Source organism: Syngnathoides biaculeatus, chromosome 15, assembly GCF_019802595.1.
Source record: "Syngnathoides biaculeatus isolate LvHL_M chromosome 15, ASM1980259v1, whole genome shotgun sequence".
Classification (NCBI taxonomy): domain Eukaryota; kingdom Metazoa; phylum Chordata; class Actinopteri; order Syngnathiformes; family Syngnathidae; genus Syngnathoides; species Syngnathoides biaculeatus.
This window is the reverse complement of record NC_084654.1, coordinates 2319165-2346069: the sequence shown is the minus strand read 5'-3', so window position 1 is coordinate 2346069 and position 26905 is coordinate 2319165. Positions and strand designations below refer to the sequence as shown.

The 26905-nt window shown below is 42.0% G+C and overlaps 1 protein-coding gene across 14 annotated transcripts in view; it reads right to left on the bottom strand.

Moving 5' to 3' along the window:
• The window catches only part of atp10d (ATPase phospholipid transporting 10D), a 116710-nt gene that overhangs the window by 44900 nt on the left and 44905 nt on the right, over nucleotides 1–26905 (bottom strand). For 13 of the 14 annotated variants that reach the window (XR_009798483.1, XR_009798484.1, XR_009798485.1 and 10 more), the window contains 8 exons: nucleotides 21616–21722; nucleotides 21176–21307; nucleotides 17565–17677; nucleotides 17100–17352; nucleotides 6735–6949; nucleotides 6091–6282; nucleotides 1513–2149; nucleotides 1335–1441 (listed from right to left, as the gene is read on the bottom strand). Coding sequence is in view for 10 of the 14 variants with exons in the window: in XM_061844174.1 (XP_061700158.1) it covers nucleotides 1335–1441; nucleotides 1513–2149; nucleotides 6091–6282; nucleotides 6735–6949; nucleotides 17100–17352; nucleotides 17565–17677; nucleotides 21176–21307; nucleotides 21616–21722 (1756 nt within the window). In the remaining 4 variants the exon portion in view is untranslated. The remainder of the gene's footprint in view (nucleotides 1–1334; nucleotides 1442–1512; nucleotides 2150–6090; nucleotides 6283–6734; nucleotides 6950–17099; nucleotides 17353–17564; nucleotides 17678–21175; nucleotides 21308–21615; nucleotides 21723–26905) is intronic. The other variant, XM_061844178.1, reaches the window with a different exon arrangement.

Below are 26905 nucleotides of genomic sequence, written 5' to 3'. Positions count from 1 at the left end.
TAATATCAATCTAATGTTCATTAAGGGAAAAGACACGGCGAATTTTACCATCTTTGAAAGAGCAGAAAGGTAAGGACACTGAGGAATTTACCGCCAGCAACGGCTACCTGCACATGCTCCCTCAGCAATAGCTAAGCGTGTAGACTGAGGACTCCCTGTATTGTGAATGGAACTGCATGCCGATCTGCAATATTCCAAAGTGTTCTGTGGACACGTAATGCAAAATCTATGGTAGAGTCTTTATGAATAGTTTAAGAAACATGAGTAATAGCACAAAATTTTAATGTTTCTAGTAGAAAGAAAACAAAAGTCAGAAAAAGTGTCCTAGAGCATACTTGAACAGCTGAAATTGATTCATTTTAGCAACAGCATAGAGTCCAGACTTTTTTATTATCCAATGTATTTAACCATTGCTTGTCAAAAGTAAGATCTTTGTTTTTGATTCATGCAGAATGGAGGACCTTTTGTGCTGGAACAACCTTTTTGTGTAAGTTTGACATATTCCTTGTGCTTTTTTGTATTTCTGACAGATACCGATTTGAAAATGCAATAAGACAGAAAAAGGTTTGAGAGGCGACAGAAAAAAGAGAGAAAACAAATAAGAACTAAACTTGATATGACTACTCAAGCCTCAGTTTTCAAACATCCCCATTTTCAAACAAATCGGCCTCAGTTTTCCAACGAAAATTGGTACTCGAATGCACACAACAAAACCCGGAAAAAACATATTGCACGCGGCCAGACCAGCTGACGCACAACACGGTTTGTTGTGAATTTCCACGCTGCTGAAAAAACCCAGACAGTTGTTGAAGCATTTCTGCATTGTTGTTTTAACTCGAGTTATGAATGTTTTTGTTACTTTTTGTAAAAAAAAAAAAATAATAAAAATAACCCTCCCACCCCGTTATTGTTTCTTTAAAGTTATTCCGCACTTTTGTTAAGAAAAAAAGTTTACAAGGCTGGGGGCCGAGTCACTGCAGATACCGCAATGCACTCCCAGCCTAGCGTACTCTACTACTAAAGCATAAATTTTAAGCAAAAAATTAATATATTTCTTAAATTATTTCATTATATAAAGCATTTAAACTATACATGTATTTCTACTATGCAGTTTATTATCAGGAAAAGGTAAAAAAAAAAATTCCATTCATTGTAATGGGAAACATCAAATTGGTTTTCGACCAATTCACATTTTGAACTGTTTTCTGGAACAAATTGTGGTGGAGAAAATGACATCACTGTAATACATTAGATAGTGATAGAGTTAAAAGCATGACTCACTAATGATAATGTAACAAATTTTCATCTAGAAATCTCTAGAAAAGATGAGTTACCTTTTTAGTAATGCAAAGAGTACGGAGGCCTTCTCGAGCATAGCTGTCTAAATGCTTCTGGGTTTGCACTTTGATGTGATTGTATGTTTCCCATGCTTGTTCTGCACCTATGGATTACACAACACACAAAATCTCTTTTAATCATATTGCTAACGGTCTCTGCCCTTCATATTCTTACCTTTAGGTGTCTCCAAAATATCCATGATTACTGAATCTGCACCCTTGGTGTAAACTGTCACTTTTCCTGTGAGAGGGTGGCGGACCACCACAGACATCCTCTTCCTATTGGAGTCAAAAGGCAGGATGTGGAGCAGCTGGACAGTCAGAGTACCAATTCCAGGAAGGTCTATAAGAAGGTCATCTGCAGATCGTCCCCGCAAGGTGAAGCAATATGATCTAGCTGCATGGACCAAAGCAGCCTCGTCTGGACTAACCGCCTCATATAGTAGTTCATCGTCCATGCCACTGCTAGGAACATCTTCAATTCTCATTTCTTGTGCATTGTCACTTGCCCCATTTGAGTCTGCATTTGTACTCACGAAAATGTCCTTCATCTTGTCACCATTGGTCTCATCCACCTCTCTGGATAAGTTAACATTTCCCTCTTGGGTTACAAACAACTTCTCTATGGTGTTACTGGGAAGAGAGGAGAGGGTGAAGACACCTGTCTTTCTACGTGTAAACAGACTCAAGCTGCAAGGGCTGCCTCTCCTTTGAGTAGGTGATTGGGTCAAGAAGCCTGAGAACAATGGGAAGCACTGGAATATCTGTTTCCTTTCATCAAGAGACTTATGAGATGTTTGTATCTCACCAGCCTGTAGAGGGGAAGGAGAGGTTGACAACTTTAAAGAAAGACTAAGCATGAGACCAGAGCAATTTCTGCAACTGAAATCCTAAACTTTAGAGTTGGGTACATATATTACGTGAAATTGGGGTAAAAGGTATCTGCACATTGTAGGACCAGACCAATCTTGCTTTTAGGGGGGACTTATACCAATAACAATATTGAGCAGGAGGGAAAAAAAAGATACCCAATTCATTGAAAAAGTATACAATGAAAAATACTTGTTTTTAGGGCCCCAATACATTGGTGCCTTAAAGTGGGACTGTCATCCCTATAAACATTCTAAAATAGATATTGTAATGAAAAATACATATAACAGTATTCACTTCATGGGTTTTCTCAGGGCACTCGGGTTTCCTCCCACATCCCAAAAACATGGATGAATTGGAGATTCTAAATTGCCCTCAAGTGTGATTGTGAGTGCGAATTTTTGTCTTTTGTCTTTATGTGCCCTGCGATTGGCTGGTAAACAGTTTAGGGTGAAGCCCACCTCCTGCTTGAAGATAGCTGGGATAGACTCCAGTACTCCCGTGACATGTGTGAGGATAAACGACTCAGAAAATGCATTGATGGCTTTTATTATTAGGGAAACAATATTTCCAAACGTACATGGCCCTGTGGGAAAACAAGTGATTTCCCTTTAAACCTCATTGGGGCCACCCTCATCTGCAACAACTGCAATCAAGCTTTTGCCATCATTTGCAATGAGTCTCTCACAGCGCTGCAGAATAGTACTTCAGCAACATTGGAGGGTTCTCTAGCATGAACTACCCTTTAAGGTGATTACACACTATGTCAATAGGGTTCAGCTCAAAGTTTGTGCCTATGGACCAAACCACAGTTCAGAATACCCACCCTTTTTGGAGTCCTTAGAGGGAGTAGTGTTCTGGCCTTCAATGCTCATGTGGGCAATGAAAGTGAGACATGGAAGGGCGTGATTGGGAAGAACGCTCGTTTTGTGGACTTGGAGAAGGCGTTCGATCGTGTCCCTCGGGGATTCTTGTGGGGTGGTGTGTGTGTGTGTGTGGGGGGGGGGGGTTCTTCGGGAGTATGGAGTACCCAATTACCGGCAATAACTCGGACTCGTTTCCAATGAGAGTTGGACTCCGACAAGGTTGCCTTTGTCATCGATTTTGGTCATAACTTTTATGGCCAGAATTTCTTGGCACAGCCAAGGCGTAGAGTGTCTCCGGTTTGGTGTCCTCAGCAACCCATCTCTGCTCTTTGTAGATTATGTGCTTCTGTTGGTTTCATCAAGCCGTGATCTCCAATTCTCAATGGAGTGGTTCGCAGCAGAGTGTGAAGCAGCTGGGATGAGAATCAACACCTCCAAATCAGAGACCATGGTCCTCAGTCGGAAAAGGGTGGGATGCCCTCTCTGGGTCTGGGATGAGATCCTGCCCCAAGTGAAGGAGTTCAAGTAACTTGGGTTCTTGTTCACAAGTGAGGGAGGAATTGAGCGGGACATCGACAGGCGGATCGGTGAAGCGTCTCCGGTGATGCGGACTTTCTATCAATCCATTATAGTAAAATGGAGCCAAGTCGAAAGGTGAAAGTCTCAATATACCAGTTGATATTCTTTCCTACCCTCACCAATGGTCACGAGCTGTGGCCAGCACGGCGGCACAGCTGTAGAGCGTTGGCCTCACAGTTCTGAGGACCAGGGTTAAAAAGGTGTGATTGTGAGTGCGACTGTTTTCTATCGCCATGTGTCTTGCGATTGGCTGGCAACCAGTTTAAGGTGTACCCTGCCTCCTGCCAGATGACAGCTAGGATTGGCTCCAGCACTCCCACGATTCTTGTGAGGATAAGTGGCTCAGAAAATAGATGGATGGAAAAATCAGACACAGTAGCCAACTGGTTAGCACATCTGCTTCACCGTTCAGAGGACTGGGGTACAAATGTGGCCTTGCCTGTGTGGAGTTTCCATGTTATCTCCGTGCCTGCATGGGTTTTCTTCGGGTACTCCAGTCCCCCCCCCCCCACACACACACACATCCACAAACCATGGAAGATAGGTATGAATGTGAGTGCTATTGGTTGGTTGTTTATACTGTATGTACCCTCAGCTTGCCTGCCGACATGTTCAGGGTCTACCCCATCTCTCGCCTGAAGAGACCTAGGATAAGATCCAGCAACCCCAGGACACTAGTGAGGGTGAAACGTGATTTGAAAAATGAATAATGAATCAATAAATGAGCCAGTTTCTATCGAAAGTGGATGTACATTTTGATCAAATTTAAACTTTTCATCTAGCTATGCTTTTTAATATTTATTTACAATAACTCTATACTTCACTATGCATTTTAGGCCAGGAAAAAAGTACAAAACTATTTTGTACTGTACAACAACATGAGTGTGTGCGGCCACAAAAAAAGTGCTTCATTGTAACAAATATTTGGCTATGAACAAACTCCAACACATAATTTAATTGATTGTCCGCTGTATAGAGCTCGTGCACATGACATCACCATTTTCACGGCGCCATATTGCTGGTCAAAAAGAGCTCCTTGACAGTGTGGGGGACATTGAACCGGACCAGAATATACACAATGCCTGAGACTTGTTGTGCTATTGGTTGTTACAACAGATGAGACAGATATTCAAATAGATCATTCTATGGAATACCAACTGAAAAGATGAGAAAAGATCGTTGGATTTCGGCAATTAGACGTGATGGATGGTGCCCAACCAAATACACACGACTGTGTAGCGATCGCTTCACTTCAGGTACGAATTATTCTTCACAATCTCAAATTCCCAAGAAGTATTTATAATGCCAAGTTGGCTCATTTGAGAACAATGTGGATAAAAAAAAAAAAAAGACAGGGAGTCGTTTCCAACATACACGGAAGCGTGTTGAGGCCAACCTCTCCCTGACAGATTTATTTATTTATTTTAATATGCATTGTTCTCAAATGAGTCCAATGCGTATTTGAAAAAAAGAAAATAAACCGCCGGTCACACAGAGGTTTACGTAGGTTAACGTGTGGCTGCAACACGCTTGGTGTATGGAGGAGCCAAGTCCGTCTTATTTTTTTTAACGCATTGTTCTCAAATAAGTCAACTTGGCATTATAAGTATTTCTTAGGAAACACAACAAAGGAGCCAACTTGCTTGTCCTCTTTTTTTCCTAATCATAGTTAATGAATGCAACTTTGTGTAAAACCAGGGGTCATTTACTGAAATATTGGTATTTGTATTGAATACTAGTTGAAAAGATCGATGGATTTCAGCAAAGGTTAACGTGTAGCCGAACACAGTTCCGCGTTCATGAGCCGTGTCCCCGTTGAGAACAGAGCCAGCAATGAAGTATTTGTATGTGTCCAGACTTTTCTACACTTTCTAACTCTTCCGTGTAAATCTTGATGACTTACTCACCAGATACATGAGTAGATCCAGTTGTCACAAGACATGCGCAAGCAGGGTAATAGTCCAATTTCTTATCGGCGAAAATAACTTCGCCATTAAATATGCATCCTATATGCCAAGTGTCTCTCATTTTTCCACGTACCTTAATTTATTATCAACTTCTAAATGGTTAACGGTATCGGACAAAACTCTGGGCCTCGTGCTATAAGACATATTTTCGTGTCGTCTCCAATCGACTTAGCATTGAAGAATACTTTGTTGACCGAGACTTCTGGCCAGTGACGTGATTTGATGACGTAAGTACACAAGCTCTATACATTATATGAGCTTTATCGCATTGATAAAATGAGAAATATGTGTATCATGGCATTCCTGTCAGGTGGGGTAAATAACAGCTACAACAAATAGGGTACTTTGTCATCATGGTCAAGCGTGCAGGGGCTGTAACAAAAACAGTTTCAATCGTCCATGCCAGGTATTTGGGTTGCACAATCATGACAATGGAAGCCTTCGATGGATATGAATTTGCTGGAGACTCACCACATATTGAGGCTGTGTGGGTGATGAGACCACCACACTATTACAAATGCCCAATGCCAGGAAAAAGTCTGTGATGTAGGTGAGTTCCAAACTGGAGTTCTTCTCAACAATTACATTGCCAGAAGGCTGTGTCGCAGAACAAAGCCAGCTTAACTTCTTGACTAGCTCCGGGTCTGGTACCACCTCCTTTGTCTGAAATGCAAAATCTGAAGCTTGTTTGTTCACAATCTTTAATGACATTGAAAGACTATACTAGCTCCTCATTTTGCTTACACAAGTTTACTTTTTCTAATTGAATTGTTACCAATACTTTAACACCAACCATTAAATTTTTTTTTCATTGTTAAATTGTGGCGCATCGCTAGAGTGTCTTCAAACATAATATAATGGAAAAAAAAAAGGGAATGGACTGGGAATATTTTTACATTCATTTAAATAGGTGACTGATTCCAAGTTGTGACAAGAAACTTTTGTAGACCATTGTTTCATGGTTTCTAAATACAGAAATGTGATATCCTCAAAGAGGAAGCAGTTTTGCATTATACAATTGGCCAGTGAAAATTCACTTTGTTTTTCTTCATCAAACAAAAATTAATGATATACATTAGTGCACAGTGTGTTTTTGAAGGCAGGGCATGACTAACCATTTGTCTGTGAATGGCACTGGTCCTTGGAAGGACTTGATTGGATAGTTTTTCGTCTTCCTCAGACTGAGCAGTGAGAGTGTGAAGGTATACTGAGCTGCAATTGCAACTGAGGGAACGACAGCTCTGAGATTTACTTCTGCTGGCAGATTTTAGAGTTACAGAGCAATCAGTGGCTTCACTCTTCTCTGCCTCATACATCTCCAGTCTACAACCTGATAAACATCACACACAAACAAAAATTAAAATTAAATGAGGTAGCAGAATATTTTGGTGGGATATGTTGCCTGCAGGTGGAGGAGCTGGTTAGAGCGATGACCTCACAGTTTTGAGGACCAGGGTTCAAATTCCGGCCCCACCTGTGTGGAGTTTGCATGTTCTCCCCATGCCTGCATAGGTTTTCTCTGGATACTCCAGTTTCCTCCCACAACCCAAAAATATCAATTAATTGGAGAATCTAAATTGTCCTTAGCCATGGTTGTGAGTGCGATTGTTTGTCTCTATGTGCACTGCGATTGGCTGGCAACTCGTTCAGTGTATACCCCATATCCTGCCTGATGATAGCTGGGATATCCAGCACTCCCGCGACCCTTGTGAGGTTAAGCGGCTCAGAAAAGAGATGGATGTTGCATGCAGTAGTACCATGGAAATTTTAAAGGTCACCTTTGCAGTTTCAAACCTTTTTTTCTGTCATGCAGTTTGTTACAACTCTCTATGACCTGAAAGTATTAGATTATGTAAATTATCTTTTCAAAAAACAAAAATATTTCTTTCTAGCATATATTATGACTAATTTATCCATCCATCCATCTTTTTGCCGTTTATCCTCATTAGGGTCGGAGGGAGGGCTCGAGCCTATCCCAGCTGTCAACCGGCAGGAGGCGGGATACACACTGAACTGGTTGCCAGTCAATCACAGGGCACATAGAGCCGCAGTCACAATCACACCTACGGGCAATTCAGACTGTACAAAAAATGTTGCATGTTTTTGGGATGTGGGAGGAAACCGGAGTGCCTGTAGAAAACCCAAGCAGGCATGCGCAGAACATGCAAACTCCACAAAGACGGCTCCGGGATTGAACCCGGGACCTCCAAACTGTGAGGTCAATCCTTTCCAGCTGATGCACCGTGCCACTCTAATTTATTTGTAATTATTATTTTAAAATGCCTGCAAACAAGAAGAATGATTAGATTATTACTGGTTAGCAACAAAATGTAAAAAGAAGAATTAGGACAGCTCTCCAATTCAAATATAGTCCAAACATATTACAGTGGCATCCTGTCAAACTCAAGGCCCAGGGGCCACATTATTATATGTGGCTCACGAAAGCGAATCATGTGCGTTGACTGATGTTTTAAGCTAAAACACCCAAATGGAATCTTGTCCACACTTTTAATTTCCTTTGCAATTTATGATCACTTTCTTCATCTTCTACTTTCCAAGTCAACCATACAGACAAAGAAAACCCAAAGTTCAATAGAACAAGTTGTTCTGTACAAATTCTATAGAATTCTATAGAAAATTTTTAGCAGGGGGAGGCATCTTAAAGCTGCCATTGCAAATAAAGGCTTTTGTACAAGGTATTAAATAAATACCAGTTGGCATTTGAAAACATATATAGTAAGTTTCTTTCGGCTTGTCCCTTTCGGGGTCGCCACAGCGTGTCATCTCAGATGAACGCACATATTTGTCTGGCTCAAGTTTTACGCCGGATGCCCTTCCTGACGCAACCCTTCTCAGGGAGTGGAGACCCCGGTGGGATACGAACCCACAACCCCTGGTTTACCAAACCAATGCTCTAACCACTGAGCTACAGGGCCTCTATTTGAAAACATATATAATGAGGAAAAATAGTGATCTGTTTAATATTTCAACTGCTACACTACAGAGAAGAAAATAAGTATTTGAACACCTTGCTCACCTTTATATTAATTTGTCTAATTCTAGAAATGTCCCTTTTAACAGATAGCGTAATCTAGGTAATGTGAAGAAAAGAAGTATTTGAACACCCTGCTATATTGCAAGTTCTCCCACTTAGAAATCATGGCGGGGCCTAAAATATTCAATGTAGGTGCATGTCCACTGTGAGAGAGAAAGGACATATCCAGAAATCACAATGTATGATTTTTCTTAATGATTTATTTTTGTGATACAGCTGCAAATAAGTATTTGAACACCTGTCTATTAGCTAGAATTCTGACCCTCAAAGACCTGTTAGTCCGCCTTTAAAAGTCCACCCCCACTCCATCTATTATACTGAATCAGATGCACCTGTGTGAGGTCGTTAGCTGCATAAAGACACCTGCCCACCCCATACAATCAGTAAGACTCAAACTTGTAACATGGCCAAGACAAAAGAGCTGTCCAAAGACACCAGAGACAAAATTGTACATCAAACGGCTGGGAAGGGCTACAGAGAAATTGCCAAGCAGCTTGGTGAAAAAAGGTCATCTGTTGAAGCAATTACAAAATGGAAGAAGCTTAACATGACGTTCAATCTCATATGGAGTGGAGCCCCATGCAAGATATCACCTGTGGGGTCTCAATGATCCTTAGAAAGGATCAGCCCAGGACTACACCACAGACTTGGTCAATGACCTGAAAGAGCTGGGACCACCATTTCCAAGGTGACTGTTTGTAATACACTAACCCATCACTGGTTTGAAATCATGCATGGCACGGAAGGTTCCCTGCTTAAACCAGCACATGTCAAGGCCCGTCTTCAGTTTGCCAATGACTATTTGGATGATACAGAGGAATAATGGTAGAAGGTTTTGTGGTCACATGAGACCAAAATTTAACTTTTTGGTCATAATTCCACAAACTGTTGAGTGGAAGATGAATGATGACTTCCATCCCAAGAACACCATCCCTACTGTGAAGCATGGGGGTGGTAGCATCATGCTTTGGGGGTGTGTTTCACCACATCGGACAGGACGACAGCACTGTATTAAGGAGAGGATGGCCGCGGCCAAGTATTGTGAGATTTGGGGGAACAACCTCTTCCCCTCAGTCAGAGCATTGAAGATGGGTCGTGGCTGGGTCTGTCAACATGGCTATGGCCTCAAGGACACAGCCAGGAACACCAAGGAGTGGCTCCGTAAGAAGCATATCAAGTTTCTGGCATGGCCTAGCCAGTCTCCAGACCTAAACCCAAGATAAAATCTTTGGAGGGAGCTGAAACTCTGTGTTTCTCAATGACAGCCCAGAAACCTGTCTGATCGAGAGAAGCTCTGTGTGCAGGAGTGGGCCAAAATCCCTCCTGCAGTGTGTGCTAACCTGGTGAACAACTACAGTAAACATTTGAACTCTGTAATTGCAAACAAAGGCTACTGTGCCAAATATAAACATTGGTTTTCTCTGGTGTTCAAATATTTATTTGCAGCTTTATCACACAAATAAATCATTACAAAATCATACATTGTGATTTCTGGATTTTTCTTTTTAGATTATCTTTCTCACAGTGGACATGCACCCACGATGAAAATTTTAGACCCCTGCATGATTTCTAAGTGGGAGAACTTGAAATATAGCAAGGTGTTCAAATACCTATTTTCTTCACTGTATATCAGAATTTAAGAAGACGTGTGTATGTACGTGTATACCAAATAAGACATTTTGCAAGTTCAATAACAATGAGCTGTGATCTACTTGTGATCCCCCCCATCCGTTAGCTCAAGCATGAAGGAGAATCTGTATCCCTTATATGCCCGAACAGTATTTTTGTGTTACAGTGTACTTTAAATTGCCACCATGGTCTATTTGTATTCTGTTCAATACTTAGTGTATTAAAGTCATTCAGTTGAACAAACCTTTTAAAGGGGAGTGATATAAACAATGAAAAGCAGAGAGGATTAAAAGTTAACTAATATTGGAAAATGAAAAAAGACTCCCTGCAAACAAGATGAGGAAAGTAAGTCATTATATAGCTAGTACAATGACACATGAGAATCAAATGCTGTACAGGGCAGTCATACAAAAAGATGCCAATACAACTTAAGTGTGATGAGAGTGGCTTATTATATACATCTATGGGACCAGAGTGTTCGTGAAGGGCTACCCAGCATATTCTTAACTTATGTTATTTGTTGCAATGAGTGGTCCCACACTTAGCGACGAAGTCCCAGGGGTGTGTGTCTGACACATGCTAGTGAGTTGACACAGTTTGGCGTGCAAAATATCCATTAGAACTGTCCTGTAATAGCTCTGCCTGCACCACAAGAGCTGAGGACCCCATCCTATCCAATTGATAGTATGGGTGAGTCACAGGAGTCAACCAGAGGTGGATGAGAAACCTCCCACAGTGAGGGTACCTCCCACCCCATTGGCAAACTTCACCAACTCTGCCAGACTAAAGGGGATGCCTTTCGGAGTGGGGACATAGCCCTGTACAATAATGCCATAAATCAGCTGACAAAAAAAGAAAGAAAGAAATCCACATGGCAAAGAGAAATTATGCAGAAAAGATGAGAAACCAGTTTGCTCTAGGACTCTATATCACTTTGGCAAGCATTAAAACCACTGACTGACTCCAAGCAATCATCCACCCCCAAGCAGAGAACAATAAAGGACTGACTGCCAACTCTAATACCTTCGACAGCACATTTGGAAAGCCCACTTTCACACACCACACCCAGCTGTACCACCAACAACCACCATCACCCCTTCCCGAACCGATGACACATGACACATACATGACAGGACACGTCGACATTATTAACGGGGAACAATTTGGAAAAAAATGTTGAGAAAGATTTTTAAACCCATTTGTGGACAGCGTCCCATTTTTGAGACATCATGATTTTCACGCACTATATCCTTCAGTATATCGAAATATTCAAGTGTTTTAATCTGATTCTGGTTTTTGGGACGATCTACGAAGAAAACCCAAGGACCCTCTCGCGGGCAGCGTCACATTTTTAGGACGAGATTATAAATGAGTAAAGTTATCATATAACTTAACCATAAATGAAAAAGTGTTATTTCCTTGATTGTGGCCTGTTAGGAGAATTTTATCTCAATAAGGCACAAAATTGCCACCCTGCCCATGAATGGGTTAATGTTGATTAAAACAAAAATTGGCATGCTAATTCCAAAATTGTAGTCAGTTTTGTTCGGCATATCAAGTTTTTTTCTCTACAGCTTACCCTCCAGATAAGCAAAATTCCACTTATGAGCTGTAGCAAAACTTACCAAATAATTATGACTGGACTCATCTAGAGCTACGTGGCAACTTGTTTGTGCAGTCACAATTGGGACAGTGTGGCAAGAGGTGTGAGCAACTCCCAATAGGTCAGTACTTTCCAACATCTGTAAACAAAGCTAGCATAGTAGGAATTGTAACCATGGGCATACGATTTTAAGTTCTGTTTTGTTTTAAGCTGTTTTTTTTGTTACAGTGTTCAAAGTTTGTAATTATTTCCTCTCAGTATTTAATTTACAAAGGTATATAATTCCTTAGTTCAACTTTGTCCTCAATTTGTTCCAAAACACGAGATAATAGAGAAAAACACAAGTTTTGGATTCTGCACCCAAAAATTAGTTAAAAACAACTATCAGACCTAACTCAGTGAAAATTGTGCTACCAGTTTTATTTGTACAATCACTTTTTTATCATGCTGTACCCTCTTGCCATAAAGAGGTGGTGCCAATTTGCCCTTCTGTCATGACACTTGCACATTAATCTCACTTTTATCACACTGCTATATTTGCAAACTGTTGTCGATTAATACTGGACACTCACGTTTGAGAACTCTGCACCATTTGGAAAATTTTTACTGCACTAGATCATTGGACTATTCGTCACTTTAAACTTCTGTAAATTGCTTGAGGACTGCATAATTTGGACAACTGCCATTTTAGCAGTATCGCCACACTAGTAGTAAATTTTTAGTGCTTAATGACTCTCATTCTTGTTTTTTGTGACCTAAATATATAATTTGGCATAGTGGCTGTTTGTTGTCATACTAGAGTGGCTCCAACTACACATCGATCTATTTTCTAAGATGCATATCCTCACAAGGATCACAGGTGTGCTGGAGCCTATCCCCGCGATCTTCAGGCAGAAGGCGGGGGACACCCTGAACTAGTTGCCAGCAGTTTGTAGTGACTCCAATTACCAGAGACAAATTCCTTGTGTCTTCTCACATACTTGGTCATTAAAGATGATTTTAATCCTGCTAAATTAAAATCTTGTGAGCAGTTTGAAAAGAGCATTATTTATCTTGAACAGAAATTGTCAACACCTTGCTTGCATCTAAAAAAAATAACCTGTAAGTGTTCACAACTACTTTACTGGTCATGAAAGTGGTGTCGGCTATTTTGGTTGTGCTAGACACATTGATTGCAATCACAGAAACACCGTAATGGCAAATTTTGCCTTGTCAATATGATACTGATTTCAATGCAGCCCTATGGGGGCACAAACCAGTGCAATCTGTAGGCCGGTCCCAAGCCCGGATAAATGCAGAGGGTTGCGTCAGGAAGGGCATCCGGCGTAAAAACTGTGCCAAACAAATATGAGCGTTCATCTAAAGAATCCCATACCGGATCGGTCGTGGCCCGGGTTAACAACGCCCGCCCCCGGCACTGCTAACCTGCAGGGCGTCGGTGGAAATTCAGCTACTGTGGGTCGAAGACAAAGAAGAGGAGGAAACCGGATCCAGCGTCAGAAGAAAAAGAGGAATGCACAGAGCCTACAACTGAGTGTAGGGACTTTGAATGTTGGGACTATGACAGGAAAAGCTCAGGAGTTGGTTGACATGATGATTAGGAGAAAGGTTGATATTCTGTGCATCCAAGAGAGCAGGTGGAAAGGTAGTAAGGCTAGAAGTTTGGGAGCAGGGTTTAAATTATTCTACCACGGAGTAGATGGGAAGAGAAATGGAGTAGGGGTTATTTTAAAGGAAGAGCTGGCTAAGAATGTCTTGGAGGTGAAAAGAGTATCAGATCGAGTGATGAGACTAAAATTTGAAATTGAGGGTGTTATGTATAATGTGGTTAGCGGCTATGCACCACAGGTAGGATGTGACCTAGAGTTGAAAGAGAAATTCTGGAAGGAACTAGATGAAGTAGTTCTGAGCATCCCAGACAGCGAGAGAGTTGTGATCGGTGCAGATTGTAATGGACATATTGGTAAAGGAAACAGGGGCGATGAAGAAGTGATGGGTAAGTACGGCATCCAGGAAAGGAACTTTGAAGGGCAGATGGTGGTGGACTTTGCAAAAAGGATGGAGATGGCTGTAGTGAACACTTATTTCCAAAAGAGGGAGGAACATATAGTGACCTACAAGAGCGGCGGTAGAACCACGCAGGTAGATTATATTTTGTGCAGACGATGTAATCTGAAGGAGGTTACTGACTGTAAAGTAGTGGTAGGGGAGAGTGTAGCTCAACAGCATAGGATGGTAGTATGTAGGATGATTCTGGTGGTGGGTAGGAAGATTAAGAAGACAAAGGTAGAGCAGAGAACCAGGTGGTGGAAGCTGAGAAAGGAAGAATGTTGTGCGGCCTTCCGGAAAGAGGTGAGACAGGCTCTCGATGGACAACCGAAGCTCCCGGAAGACTGGACGACGACAGCCAAGGTGATCAGAGAGACAGGCAGGAGAGTACTTGGTGTGTCATCTGGTAGGAAAGGGGAGAAGGAGACTTGGTGGTGGAACCCCATAATACAGGGAGTCATACAAGGAAAGAGATTAGCGAAGAAGAAGTGGGATACTGAGAGGACTGAGGAGAGGCGAAAGGAGTACATCGAGATGCGACGTAGGGCAAAGGTAGAGGTGGCAAAGGCTAAACAAGAGGCATATGAAGACATGTACACCAGGTTGGACACGAAAGAAGGAGAAAAGGATCTCTACAGGTTGGCCAGACAGAGGGATAGAGATGGGAAGGATGTGCAGAAGGTTAGGGTGATTAAGGATAGAGATGGAAATGTGTTGACTGGTGCCGGTAGTGTGCTAAATAGATGGAAAGAATACTTTGAGAAGTTGATGAATGAAGAAAATGAGAGAGAAGGAAGAGTTGAAGAGGCAAGAGTGAAGGACCAGGAAGTGGAAATGATTACTAAGGGGGAAGTCAGAAAGGCATTACAAAGGATGAAAAACGGGAAGGCAGTTGGTCCTGATGACATACCGGTAGAGGTATGGAAGCAATTTGGAGAGATGGCTGTGGAGTTTTTGACCAACTTATTCAACAGAATACTAGCGGGCGAAAAGATGCCTGAAGAATGGAGGAAAAGTGTTCTAGTTCCCATTTTTAAGAACAAAGGGGATGTTCAGAGCTGTGGGAACTATAGAGGAATAAAGTTGATGAGCCACACAATGAAGTTATGGGAAAGAGTAGTGGAGGCTAGACTCAGGACAGAAGTAAGTATCTGCGAGCAACAGTATGGTTTCATGCCTAGAAAGAGTACCACAGATGCATTATTTGCCTTGAGGATGCTCGTGGAAAAGTACAGAGAAGGTCAGAAGGAGCTACATTGTGTCTTTGTGGATCTAGAGAAAGCCCATGACAGAGTACCAAGAGAGGAACTGTGGTACTGCATGCGTAAGTCTGGTGTGGCAGAGAAGTATGTTAAAATAGTACAGGACATGTATGATGGCAGCAGAACAATGGTGAGGTGTGCCTTAGGTGTGACAGAGGAATTTAAGGTGGAGGTGGGACTGCATCAGGGATCAGCTCTGAGCCCCTTCCTGTTTGCAGTGGTAATGGATAGGCTGACAGATGAGGTTAGACTGGAATCCCCTTGGACCATGATGTTCGCAGATGATATTGTCATATGCAGTGAAAGCAGGGAGCATGCAGAGGAACAATTGGAAAGATGGAGACATGCACTGGAAAGGAGAGGAATGAAGATTAGCCGAAGTAAAACAGAATATATGTGCGTGAATGAGAAAAGTAGAGGGGGAAGAGTGAGGCTACAGGGAGAAGAGATAGCGAGGGTGGACGACTTCAAATACTTGGGGTCAACAATACAGAGCAATGGAGAGTGTGGTCAGGAAGTGAAGAAACGGGTCCAAGCAGGTTGGAACAGCTGGCGAAAGGTGTCTGGTGTGTTATGTGACAGAAGAGTGTCTGCTAGGATGAAGGGCAAAGTTTACAAAACAGTGGTGAGGCCGGCCATGATGTACGGATTAGAGACGGTGGCACTGAAGAAACAACAGGAAGCTGAACTGGAGGTGGCAGAAATGAAGATGTTGAGGTTCTCGCTCGGAGTGACGAGGTTGGATAGGATTAGAAATGAGCTCATTAGAGGGACAGCCAAAGCTGGATGTTTTGGAGACAAGATTCGAGAGAACAGACTTCGATGGTTTGGACATGTTCAGAGGCGAGAGAGTGAGTATATTGGTAGAAGGATGCTGAGGATGGAGCTGCCAGGCAAAAGAGCGAGAGGAAGACCAAAGAGAAGGTTTATGGATGTGGCGAGGGAAGACATGAGGGCAGTTGGGGTTAGAGAGGAAGATGCAGGAGATAGGCTAAGATGGCAAAAGATGACACGCTGTGGCGACCCCTAACGGGACAAGCCGAAAGGAAAAGAAGAAGAATATGATACTGATTTCATTACATGATCTTGCACGTATACCTGAATGAGTGTGCGGTCTGCTGACATTGTACAACAAAAATATACATTATGCCCTTGCCCATTCGCGATTAACCATTGGCGGGCCCTTATATTCGTGGATTTGGTGCTCAAAGATTTTTTTCCACACGACGTACTATATTTTCAAGACAATAAATTGCGCTTACATACTAAGAGTGGAGGCAAGTCATGATTCAACATGTCCGCATTCACAGTGTCACATCAAAACTCAAATTATCATACCACAGCAAACAGAATAGCATAACTAGAAAATAAAAGAATGACTAAAGAAATTCCACTGTATGTCGTCCTTGCAAATACCATGCCATCGGGCAGTTTCACCTCTGACACCTATTTTATCTAAACTAATCTAATGATTTAAAAAATAAAGACTTTTAAAAATAATGACTTTCATTTAAAATAGGATGTGTGTCAGGAACACCTCACCAGGGAGGTGTCCAAGGGAAATCTCTGACACCTCATCTCTGATTTAGAGAAGAATTGCAGCACAGTTTCAAAATTGTGAGCATGGGTTAGGCTCAAGTTTAAAGACAAACTACATGCAGGACAGATGCAGGGACGTCAGCGTGGTCATTGACCACGAGAGTATAAAGAAACCTTTAGGCCCTGATTTTTCCTTGATGGACTCCAACAAGAACATTTAAAAAGAGTGAAAAAATAATTGAACAAAATCACGAGATTAAAAAATAGCAGAGATTGTGCAGTTTAGATTGCTTTTGCAAATACCCTGTTGGTCGTGTTTCTGAAATTTATAAGCAACATTTACCATTTTCCTCATGAGGATATTCAATCCCATAAATACTGCAACGGCGAAACACCATGTTGTTCTCTGTTAGAGTTCCCGTCTTATCAGAGAACAAGTATTGGATCTGACCCAGGTTCTCGGTGATGTTGAGTGCACGGCACTGGATACTGCAGTCCACATGCTCATTGTAGAGGGAAAGATCATTTTGGATGAAGTAGATCTGACCCAGCTTCACAATTTCAATGGACACATAAAGAGAGATGGGAATCAGCACCTGTGAATGGCATTATTTTGTTGAGTATCATAAAACACATACAGAGAAAAAGGGTGGAAGCAATGCCTGGACCTGGTTAGTAATGAGCCTGTTAATTTTGATGATGCAGTGGGTTTGGGTTCAGTGTTTGTTTGCGCGTGCTTGTGTGCGTATGTGTGTGTGCATGTGCACGCATGTGTGTTGGGAGGTTAGGGGGAATTTGACCAACTTACTTGCAGTACAATTATCATCGTCCAAAAGGTGTAAAAGCCAGCCAAGGCAGGAGCCAACCCGTCATCAACCGAAAAGATTGCATTTTTTAACTGCTTCAGCCAGAGTCCATGGCCTAAGAAAATATTACACCCACATCAAATCATTTTAGAGGGGAAATCCCTGCCATATCTCATTATACAGAATTATTGTTCAGAATAATAGCAGTTCAATGTGACTAACCAGATTAATCAATGTTTTCAATATATTTTTTATTGCTACATGCCAAACAAGTTACCAGCAAGTACAATAGATTCTCAGAAAACCAGCGAGACCCAGCATTCATGATATACACACTCTTAAGGGGATGCAATTGGGCAATTTTTTAAAAGGGAAGTGTTAAAAAGAAAATAGCAGTCTGCTGCTGACTTTACAAACTACAAACAATTTCATACAAACATTTTTGTTTCCAGGATTTAGAATCTAGGATCTAGAATCCTTTGAATCATTAATATTTAGTTGTATGACATGAATTTTTTTTTTTTAACTGCTTCACATCTGTATGGCATGAAGTCAACCAACTTGCGACATCTTTCAGCTGTTATTCCTCTTTAAGATTCCTTAACGACATTCCACAAATTTTTTCTTGGTTTTGCGCAGCACAGTGGATCAGCTGGAAAACATTAGCTTCACAGTTCTGAGATCCCAGGTTCCATCCCGGGCCCGCCTATGTGGAGTTCGCATGTTCTCCCCATGCCTGCGTGAGTGTTCTCAGGGCACTCCGGTTTCCTCCCACATCCCAAAAACATGCAACATTAATTGGACACTCTAAATTGCCCCTAGGTGTGATCGTGAGTGCAGCTGTTTGTCTCCTTGTGCCCTGCGACTGGCTGGCAACCAGTTCAGGGTGTACCCAGCCTCCTGCCCGTTGACAGCTAGGATAGGCTTCAGCACTCCCCGCGACCCTTGTGAGGATAAGCGGGTAAGAAAATGGATGGATGGATTGAATCAAAGGCCGCTGTACTGAACAATGTCTTAAAAGACCCATTTTCCATAGGCTTGCAAGGATAATTGCATGTACAACACGTGTCGGCTTTATGCTCAAATAGGGGCCACCTGATTCACACCTGTTTTCACAAAATTGATGACCTCGCTGACTGAATACCACACTGCTATTTTTGAATGCACTGCTTTCAACAAATTGCCCAGTTACATAACCTTAAAGGGCCAGTCATAAAATGCATGATTAGTATGTTATTGACGAAAAAACGGCAGCCGACATGGACCCATGCGTTTTTTTTTTCACGACAAAACATGATTTTAACGTATACAGCTTTTTGTAACTCCCGCCACGAAAATCCTCTCGAGGGATTTATTTTCGAGAAGAAGCAGGAAGTGACGTACGGGACAGGAACGCCCTTAAGTGGACTCGTTTGTTTCTAGGAGTTTTTACCTCCGGGAAGGTACCTCGTTGTTCCTTCGTGTTAGCCAAAATGCCGGCTCGTTGCATTGCTGGACATTGCTTCAACACTCGGGAGGATGGCTTTGCCCTTCATAAATTTGCAAGAGACTCGATTCGTTGTGAAAAATTGATTGCATGGGTGCAGAGGATGAGAGCTTCGTAGGTTCCAAATGACAGGTAGGTGTGTATACAGCTACTGAAAAAATTAATAGTTTGCCGCAGACCACGTAATCGGTCTCTCATAACTTAACAAAAGATCCGCGTACGTATGACAGGCATGCTCAATATGTCGATGTGCGAGTCGGACAATGCCGCACTCAGCCACATGCGATGACAACGGCGTAAAGCCCCCGCCTCGACGGTGTTGTTTATTGTGGACGGCGGAGGCTACGAACAACGCCCTAAAGCAGCCCGGCTCGGCTCCGTAATAAGCCACCTCAGCGCCGAAAATGAGCCACACCGGCTGAGGCACCGCATTTGCCAGTCACGGCTTCGGCGAAGGCTGTGCGTCGGGCTTGCGGACGGCGGCGGCTCTAAAGAATGCAGCAAACAATGCCTCACTCAGCCGCGTGCGACGACAACGCAGTAAAGCGCCCCGGGTCGACGGTGTTGTTCATCGCGTACTGCGGCGGCTATGAACAACCACCTAAAGCAGCATGGCTCAGCTCCGTGATAAGCCACCTCGGCGCCAAAAATGAGCCACACCGGCCGGTTGCGATGAGCCGCGATGGCTCTTCTCTGCCACAGAATTGGATCGGATGGGGAGGCGGTTTGGCTGTGAACGTATATCATCTGAATATGGCTCGAAACAATAGTCTAATATTGCCCCGGTAACTTCGGTTGTGTGATGTTCTCCTTTTGGAAAAGAGCTTCCCTGTCAGAAGGGGCGTGTTTGCCTGCCATAGTAGGGTCGACCGCATGTTTTCATTGGCGAATGTCCAGGTGATGTCACGGACAGGGGATGCAGCCAAAATGGCGACCACTTGGATGTCGTAGAATGACGCTTCTGCAACTTTGCGCATGGATGACGCGCTCTCCACTCACATCTACTTTTTCATATAGACATTGAAAGTGAATAATGTTATCTGTATTTTTCATTACAATATCTATTTTAGAATATTTATAGGGCTGACACTTGCCCATTAAGAGTGTGTAAACCATGAATGCTGACTCATGTTTTCTGAGAATCTCCTGCAGTTACTGGAAACCTGTTTGACATGTTGCTAAAAATATATATAGCCGGAAAATGTGGAGTAATCTAATTAGTCACATTGGACTGCTACTATTTTGAACATTTCTCTATACAGTGGAACCTATACAGGACTGATTAATAGGGTCAAGGGGATGTTATATTGAAGCACTTTTTGAGGTCTAATGGACCCACCCGTATTACTGTACAGTATAGAAGAGTTTTGTAGGATTTGTTTTCATGGCCAAAAATGCTCAGTATGGTACTAAGTTATTGTGAATAAATATTTGTTTAAAAAAAGCTTGGAAATGTCTGAAAGTTTCACATTTCATTTAAACTCAGCACACCAATGTGCTTGGTCATAGTGACTATGAAAACGTACAGTACTCATCATAGCCGAGTCACTTTAATTAGACACGAGGAATCAGTCTGCTTCCCTGTTACAAATCCGTTGCCAAATGCGAACAGCTTTGAAAAAAAAAAATCCTGGACTAAAAATAAGATCCTTTAGATTCCAAACACTTATGTTTTGTATTTCTCAAGAGTGATGCCACTCTTTCTATGCGCTGTGCTCTTACCCACAACAGACAAAGGATACAACCATCATTAATGACTGACATACAACACATCTGCCCTGTAGACAGGGGTAGCACATCTTTTGGAATTGGAGCTATTCATATTTTATATCTGTGATCTGAAAATACATCACTCCCATTCTGTTCTTGTGTTGCGCTACAGCACGAGTAAAAACAGCTGACAGTTATGTAACCGACACACTTGTTCAACTGTATTTTAAGTGACAAATAGAAATTATTTTTTGATGTATTGTTCAGTCCCGACAGTCCATTTTATCCTCTGTTACATTGGGGTCATTTTTATTAAGGTTCCACTGGCTTTCAACAATGATGGTAAAATACCACTGATCTGTGAATATTGTACATAAAAGCAGTCTTGTTTATGTGAATGCCATTTTGAGTACACACCAAGAGCAGTTGTGAAACACATGATGATCAGTAAGAGAAAACACCACAAGATAGCAATGTTGAGGTGCTTTTCCAGATGGCTGCGTTTATATCTTGGTCCGCTGTTGTTCATCATAGCTTTGGTCTCATGTCCTGTGTCACAAAAAAGCAACGCATTGTGTAATTGGTTTTAAAAATAAGTATCTAAACTTTGCCAATCATACAATACAATCAAAACCTGCCTCTGTTGTCACAGACAAGTGAAAGATTAAAACACAAATTCACATAAATTTTTGGCGAACATTTCTTTTAAAATAACAACTGCATTTCTCTTACCTTCCACACCAGGCTAAAATAATTTGAACGCTTCCCCTTTACTGCTTATCCATATGCCAATATATGCTCCATGTCAATAAGACTACTTTTTTCTTTTTAGTACTGAAAATTTGCTTTGGTGTTACCAGCATAGACTACAATTCCGACGACAGTCTCCGTATTACGAATGGTGCAACTTCTGAGCAGGAGGTTGTTGCTGTCAAGTCCAGCACGAGCCCCACTTGAGTGCACCCTGAGATACAGAAACACATCAGTTTCACGAAAATTAAATGCAAACCCCAATTCCAATTCAGTTGTGATGTGTAAAATACAGATTAAAAACAAGAGGATTTGCACATAATTTTCAACCTATATTCATTTGAATACATTACTCTGACATTGAATATTGGAACTGATGAACATTTTTGTGTTTTTGGAAATACACATTCTCTCATTTGAAATTAATGGCTGCAAATCTTTTTCTTTTGGCTTGTCATGTTAGGGGTTGCCACAGTGTGTCATCTTTTTCCATTTAAGCCTATCTCGTGCATCCTCTTCTCTAACACCCACTGTCCTCATGTCCTCCCTCACAACATCCATCAATCTTTTCTTTGGTCTTCCTCTCGCTCTTTTGCCTGGCAGCTCCATCCTCAACACCCTTCTACCAACATACTCACTCTCTTGCCTCTGAACATGTCCAAACCATCGAAGTCTGCTCTCTCTCACCTTGTCTCCAAAACATCCAACTTTGGCTGTCCCTCTAATGAGCTCATTTCTAATCCTATCCAACTTGTTCGCACCAAGCCAGAACCTCAACATCTTCATTTCTGCTACATCAAGTTCTGCTTTCTGTTCTTTCTTCAGGGTCACCATCTCTAATCAGTACATCATTGTCAGCCTCACCAATGTTTTATAAATTTTGCCCTTCATTCTGGCAGTTACTCTTATGTCACATAGAACACCCGACACCTTCCCCCAACTGTTCCACCCCGCTTGGACCCGTTTCTTCACTTCCTTACCACACTCTCCATTGCTCTGTATTGTTGACCCCAAGTATTTGAAGTCGTCCACCTTCGCTATCTCTTCTCCCTGAAGCTTCACTCTTCCTCCTCCGCCCCTCTCATTCATGCACATATATTCTGTTTTACGATGGCTAATCTTCATTCCTATCCTTTCAAGTGCATACCTCCATCTTTCTAACTGGTCCTCCGCCTGTTCCCTGCTTTCACTTCAGATCACAATATCATCTGCGAACATCATGGTCCAAGGGGAATCCAGTCTTACCTCATCTGTCAGCCTATCCATTACCACAACAAACAGGAAGGGGCTCAGTGCGGAACATTGATGCAGTCCCACCACTACCTTAAATTCTTCTGACACACCAACGGCACATCTCACTGCTGTTCTGCTACCCTCATACATGTCCTGTACTATTCTAACATATTTCTCCGCCACAACTGACTTGCGCATGCAGTACCATAGTTCCTCTCTTGGTACTCTGTCATAGGCTTTCTCAAGGTCTACAAAGATACAATGTAGCTCCTTCTGACCTTCTCTGTAAATTTCCATGAGCATCCTCAAGGCAAATAGTGCATCTTTGATACTCTTTTTAGGCATGAAACCATACTGTTGCTCGCTTACTTCTCTCCTGAGTCTCGCCTCCACAACTCTTTCCCATAGCTTCATTGTGTGACTCATCATCTTTAATCCTCTGTAGTTTCCACAGTTCTGAACATCGCCTTTGTTCTTAAAAATGGGGACTAGGACACTTTTCCTCCATTCTTCTGGCATCTTCTCTCCCGCTAGTATTCTATTGAATAAGTTGGTCAAAAACTCCACGGCCACCTCACCAAATTGCTTCCATACCTCCACTGGTATGTCATCGGGACCAACTGTCTTTCCATTTTTTATTCTGTTCAGTACCTTTCTAACTTCTCCCGTATTAAAGCCACTTGCCGGTCATTCACGCTTGCGTCTTCTACTCTACCTTCTCTCCCATTTTATTCATTCATTAACTTCTCAAACTACTCTTTTCATCTACTTAGTACACGACTGGCACCAGTCAGCATATTTCCATCAGTATCCTTAATCACCTTTACTTGCTGCACATCTGCAAAACATTCCAAAAAAAGGAATGCACAAAAAGGTGAATTGGAAAAGGGTGAGAGCCGTGAGTTGTTATAATAGGAGCATCTCTGAAAGGCTCAAGTGTTCACAAACCATCACTTTCATGTAACATGTTGTTCAACACTTTGCAAACAACTGTGTGAGCAAATAGTCCAGTTTAAGAACATTTCTCAAAGAACAGTTGCGGGGAATTTAGGGGTTACATCATCTACATTCCACAATTTCATCAAAATATTCAGAGAATCTGGAGAAATACCTGCAGTTAAGCAACAAGGCTGTAAACGAACACTGAACCTTTGAACCCTTGGGCACCACTGCATCAACCTAATTTTACCAAAGCAATTTTTTTCTAGTTTTTGGGAAATAACACAGTAATAGCTCGGTACTTCATGCTTCACCTATTGGGGCTTCAGTACATCATGGTTTTTTTCACCCCTCCCCCCCCCAAAAAAAGCTCGTTTGGCGTACAGTATGTACTATATTACGTGATGCGCATTGATACGAGGCGCACTGTTATGACACAACATCAAATCAACCAAAAAAAAAAGCTAGACAGACTTTTTGGAGATAACTGGCTGCACAAGATCGAAGCTCCACCCAGTAACTCTCTCTCCGTCCCACCGTCCTCTTTGCCTTTCTCTAGTGTTAGAGTTAGAGTCTGTGTGGATAAAGCGCTTTGCTTGATGTCAAAGCTTTCCCAAAGCACCCAAGCAGAAGAGGGAGATGCGAAATGAGGATTTTTTTTGGAAAGGGGAGCTGTGTACGCTTTGTATAAAGTGGATTGCAGAAAAACGGTTTGGTGACAATGAGGAAGAGAAAGCTGATCGATCGACAAAAAAGTAAAACTTTTGGATCTGACCAAAGACAGCAGAAGTTACGGTTTTGTGGCGCCATTACGGCGTGAATGAATAAGCGGCGCGCTACATAAAGAACGATGTGGTAAACATCCGTAAAACCACTTCAATAACTTTTAAGAAGGAAACGAAATGTGAAATCATGAACCTCAACCTGCAATGAGGGATTCATCCCCTCAAGGACGAGGCTTTTTAGCAAGCAAAGGTTGGTTTGAAAAATTTCAAAAGCATGCGACAATATATGAGTAGTCAAGTTTGGCAATTGTGTTGACTGAGTTACAGTATATCCTTTTATAGGGTGTTGGATTAAATGGATTAATTCTACAAACAAGTTCACATATTTGCTCTCTTGCTTTTAATGCTCTTTTGCAATGTTTAATATGCTTACATTGAGTCACATTTGCTTTGTTTGCTTACGGTTGCTTTATTAATTATGTTTGCTCTGTTACATTTTGGACCACCCTAAGGAATTTAAAACGAGAATTTATGGAGATTTCGAGGAGGGGTCGCCACAGCGGCGAACCGGAAGTGATGTCACACCAGTGAAACAGAAGTCATGTGGCAGCGGCGCAATGGAAGTGCCGTTACAACAGTGTGTCGGGGACATTCGGTGTTCTACATAAGAAAACATCCCGTGTTTGCCTTGTTTATAATGCAATAAAAATGTTATTGTTTTATTTCTATTGTTTAACTAGATCAGTGGTTCCCACGGACCCCCAGGCGGTGAAAAACGTCTTTCCAGTGGGTCTGCGACCAGATGTCTGAGACAGAGTAATAATAAAATATTTTTCTGAAGAAAAGAACAAAAAAATGTTTTTTTCTTCTGTCTCGCTATGTCTCACATCCTATCGATCCTATTTTGAGCAAGTGTGAGGCGGGGTTTTCAACTTTATTAGATGTGAAGATGAAAAAACGAAATTGTCTGGAAAGTAATCATGATGTGAGAATTGCCCTTTCCACTGTTTAACCATGTTTTGATTTATTGTCCAAAAATAAAAAGCAAGACCAAGTGAGCCACTAAAATTGAATATTTCTTTGTACCAGAATGGCATAGCTATGTCCACCACTACATCATTGGCGAAAGTTGAGGTTGGGGAGAGCTTTTTGAACGACTCATTGGGGGTCTGGGCCCAGGTTGACTTTGGGAACCACTGAACTAGATGCTTGTATTGTTATAATTTTTGTCTCAAGTAGGCAAAGTATAACTGCTGTACTGTTGATTAACATTCAGGTACCCACACAGTGCCTCCAGAAGTCTCCGAGTGATGAATGGTAATGATACAGTAATAAAATAACTGTTTTATAATTTATAGTTATATTATACATTTATAATTCTGTATATATTATATTTATAAGGTTTCATAATTAAAGATTTAACTAAATACTTCTTGTCATCTAAAATATGCCAAATACAAATGGTGTTTACATATTTTAAACATTCTGGTACACACATAAACATACATCCCTGCCACTTCATAGTTTTTCACTTTTTGTGGGTGGTTTTGGTCCCAATTAACCGTGAAAAATGAGTTACTACTGTATTGACTAACTGCCTCACTAAACGAGAAATATGATTTAAAATTCTCCAAGGATTCCTGAGTTCTTTATGTTTTTCTGCCGAGAGGCCTACAATAAGGTGGTTCAAAATTTTCAACCCTATCACCATCACTGCGAAGATCTCCGCCTACCTCTCCACTCGTGAGCCAGGGCTGTCAACATACCAAACATGTGGGCTCTCTGTCAGGTTTACCCAGCTTATGGCAGTCAGAGACAGCCTCAGTGAAGAGATCAGTGACAGCGTCTGGTGAGAGCCAGGCTCACGCAATCCAGGAGATTTAAAGTACGATATTTAAAGAAGGAGCAGCACAGTGGCTCAGCTGGAAAGTGTTGGCCTCACAGTTCGGATATCCCGGATTCAATCCCGCACCCACCTATGTGGAGTTTACATGTTCTCCCCATGCCTGCATGGGTTTTCTCTGGGCATTCCGGTTTCCTCCCACATCCCAAAAACATGCAACATTAATTGGACACTCTAAATTGACCCTAAGTGTGATTGGGAGTGCAGCTGTTTGTCTCTATGTGCCCTGCGATTGGCTGGCAACCAGTTCAGGGTGCACCCCGCCTCCTGCCTGTTGACAGCTGGGATAGGCTCCAGCACTCCAAGCAACCCTTGGGAGGTTGAGCGGCTAAGAAAATGGAGGGAAGGATATTCAAAGAAGGAAGACAGGAAGTTTTGCTCACAAGGACAATGTATGGGATGTATAGAATTACAACCTCCTACCTATTCTGCCCACATCCCAGCGAAACCTCTGGAGCATAGTAAACATAGCAAACGTAATTAACAAATCAACCGTAAGCAACCGTGACAAACGAAGCAAATGCGAGTTGATAAACAAAGGAGCCATAAGCAACCATGACATTCAAGCAAAGCACGTCTTCTCCTGACAAGTTTAGA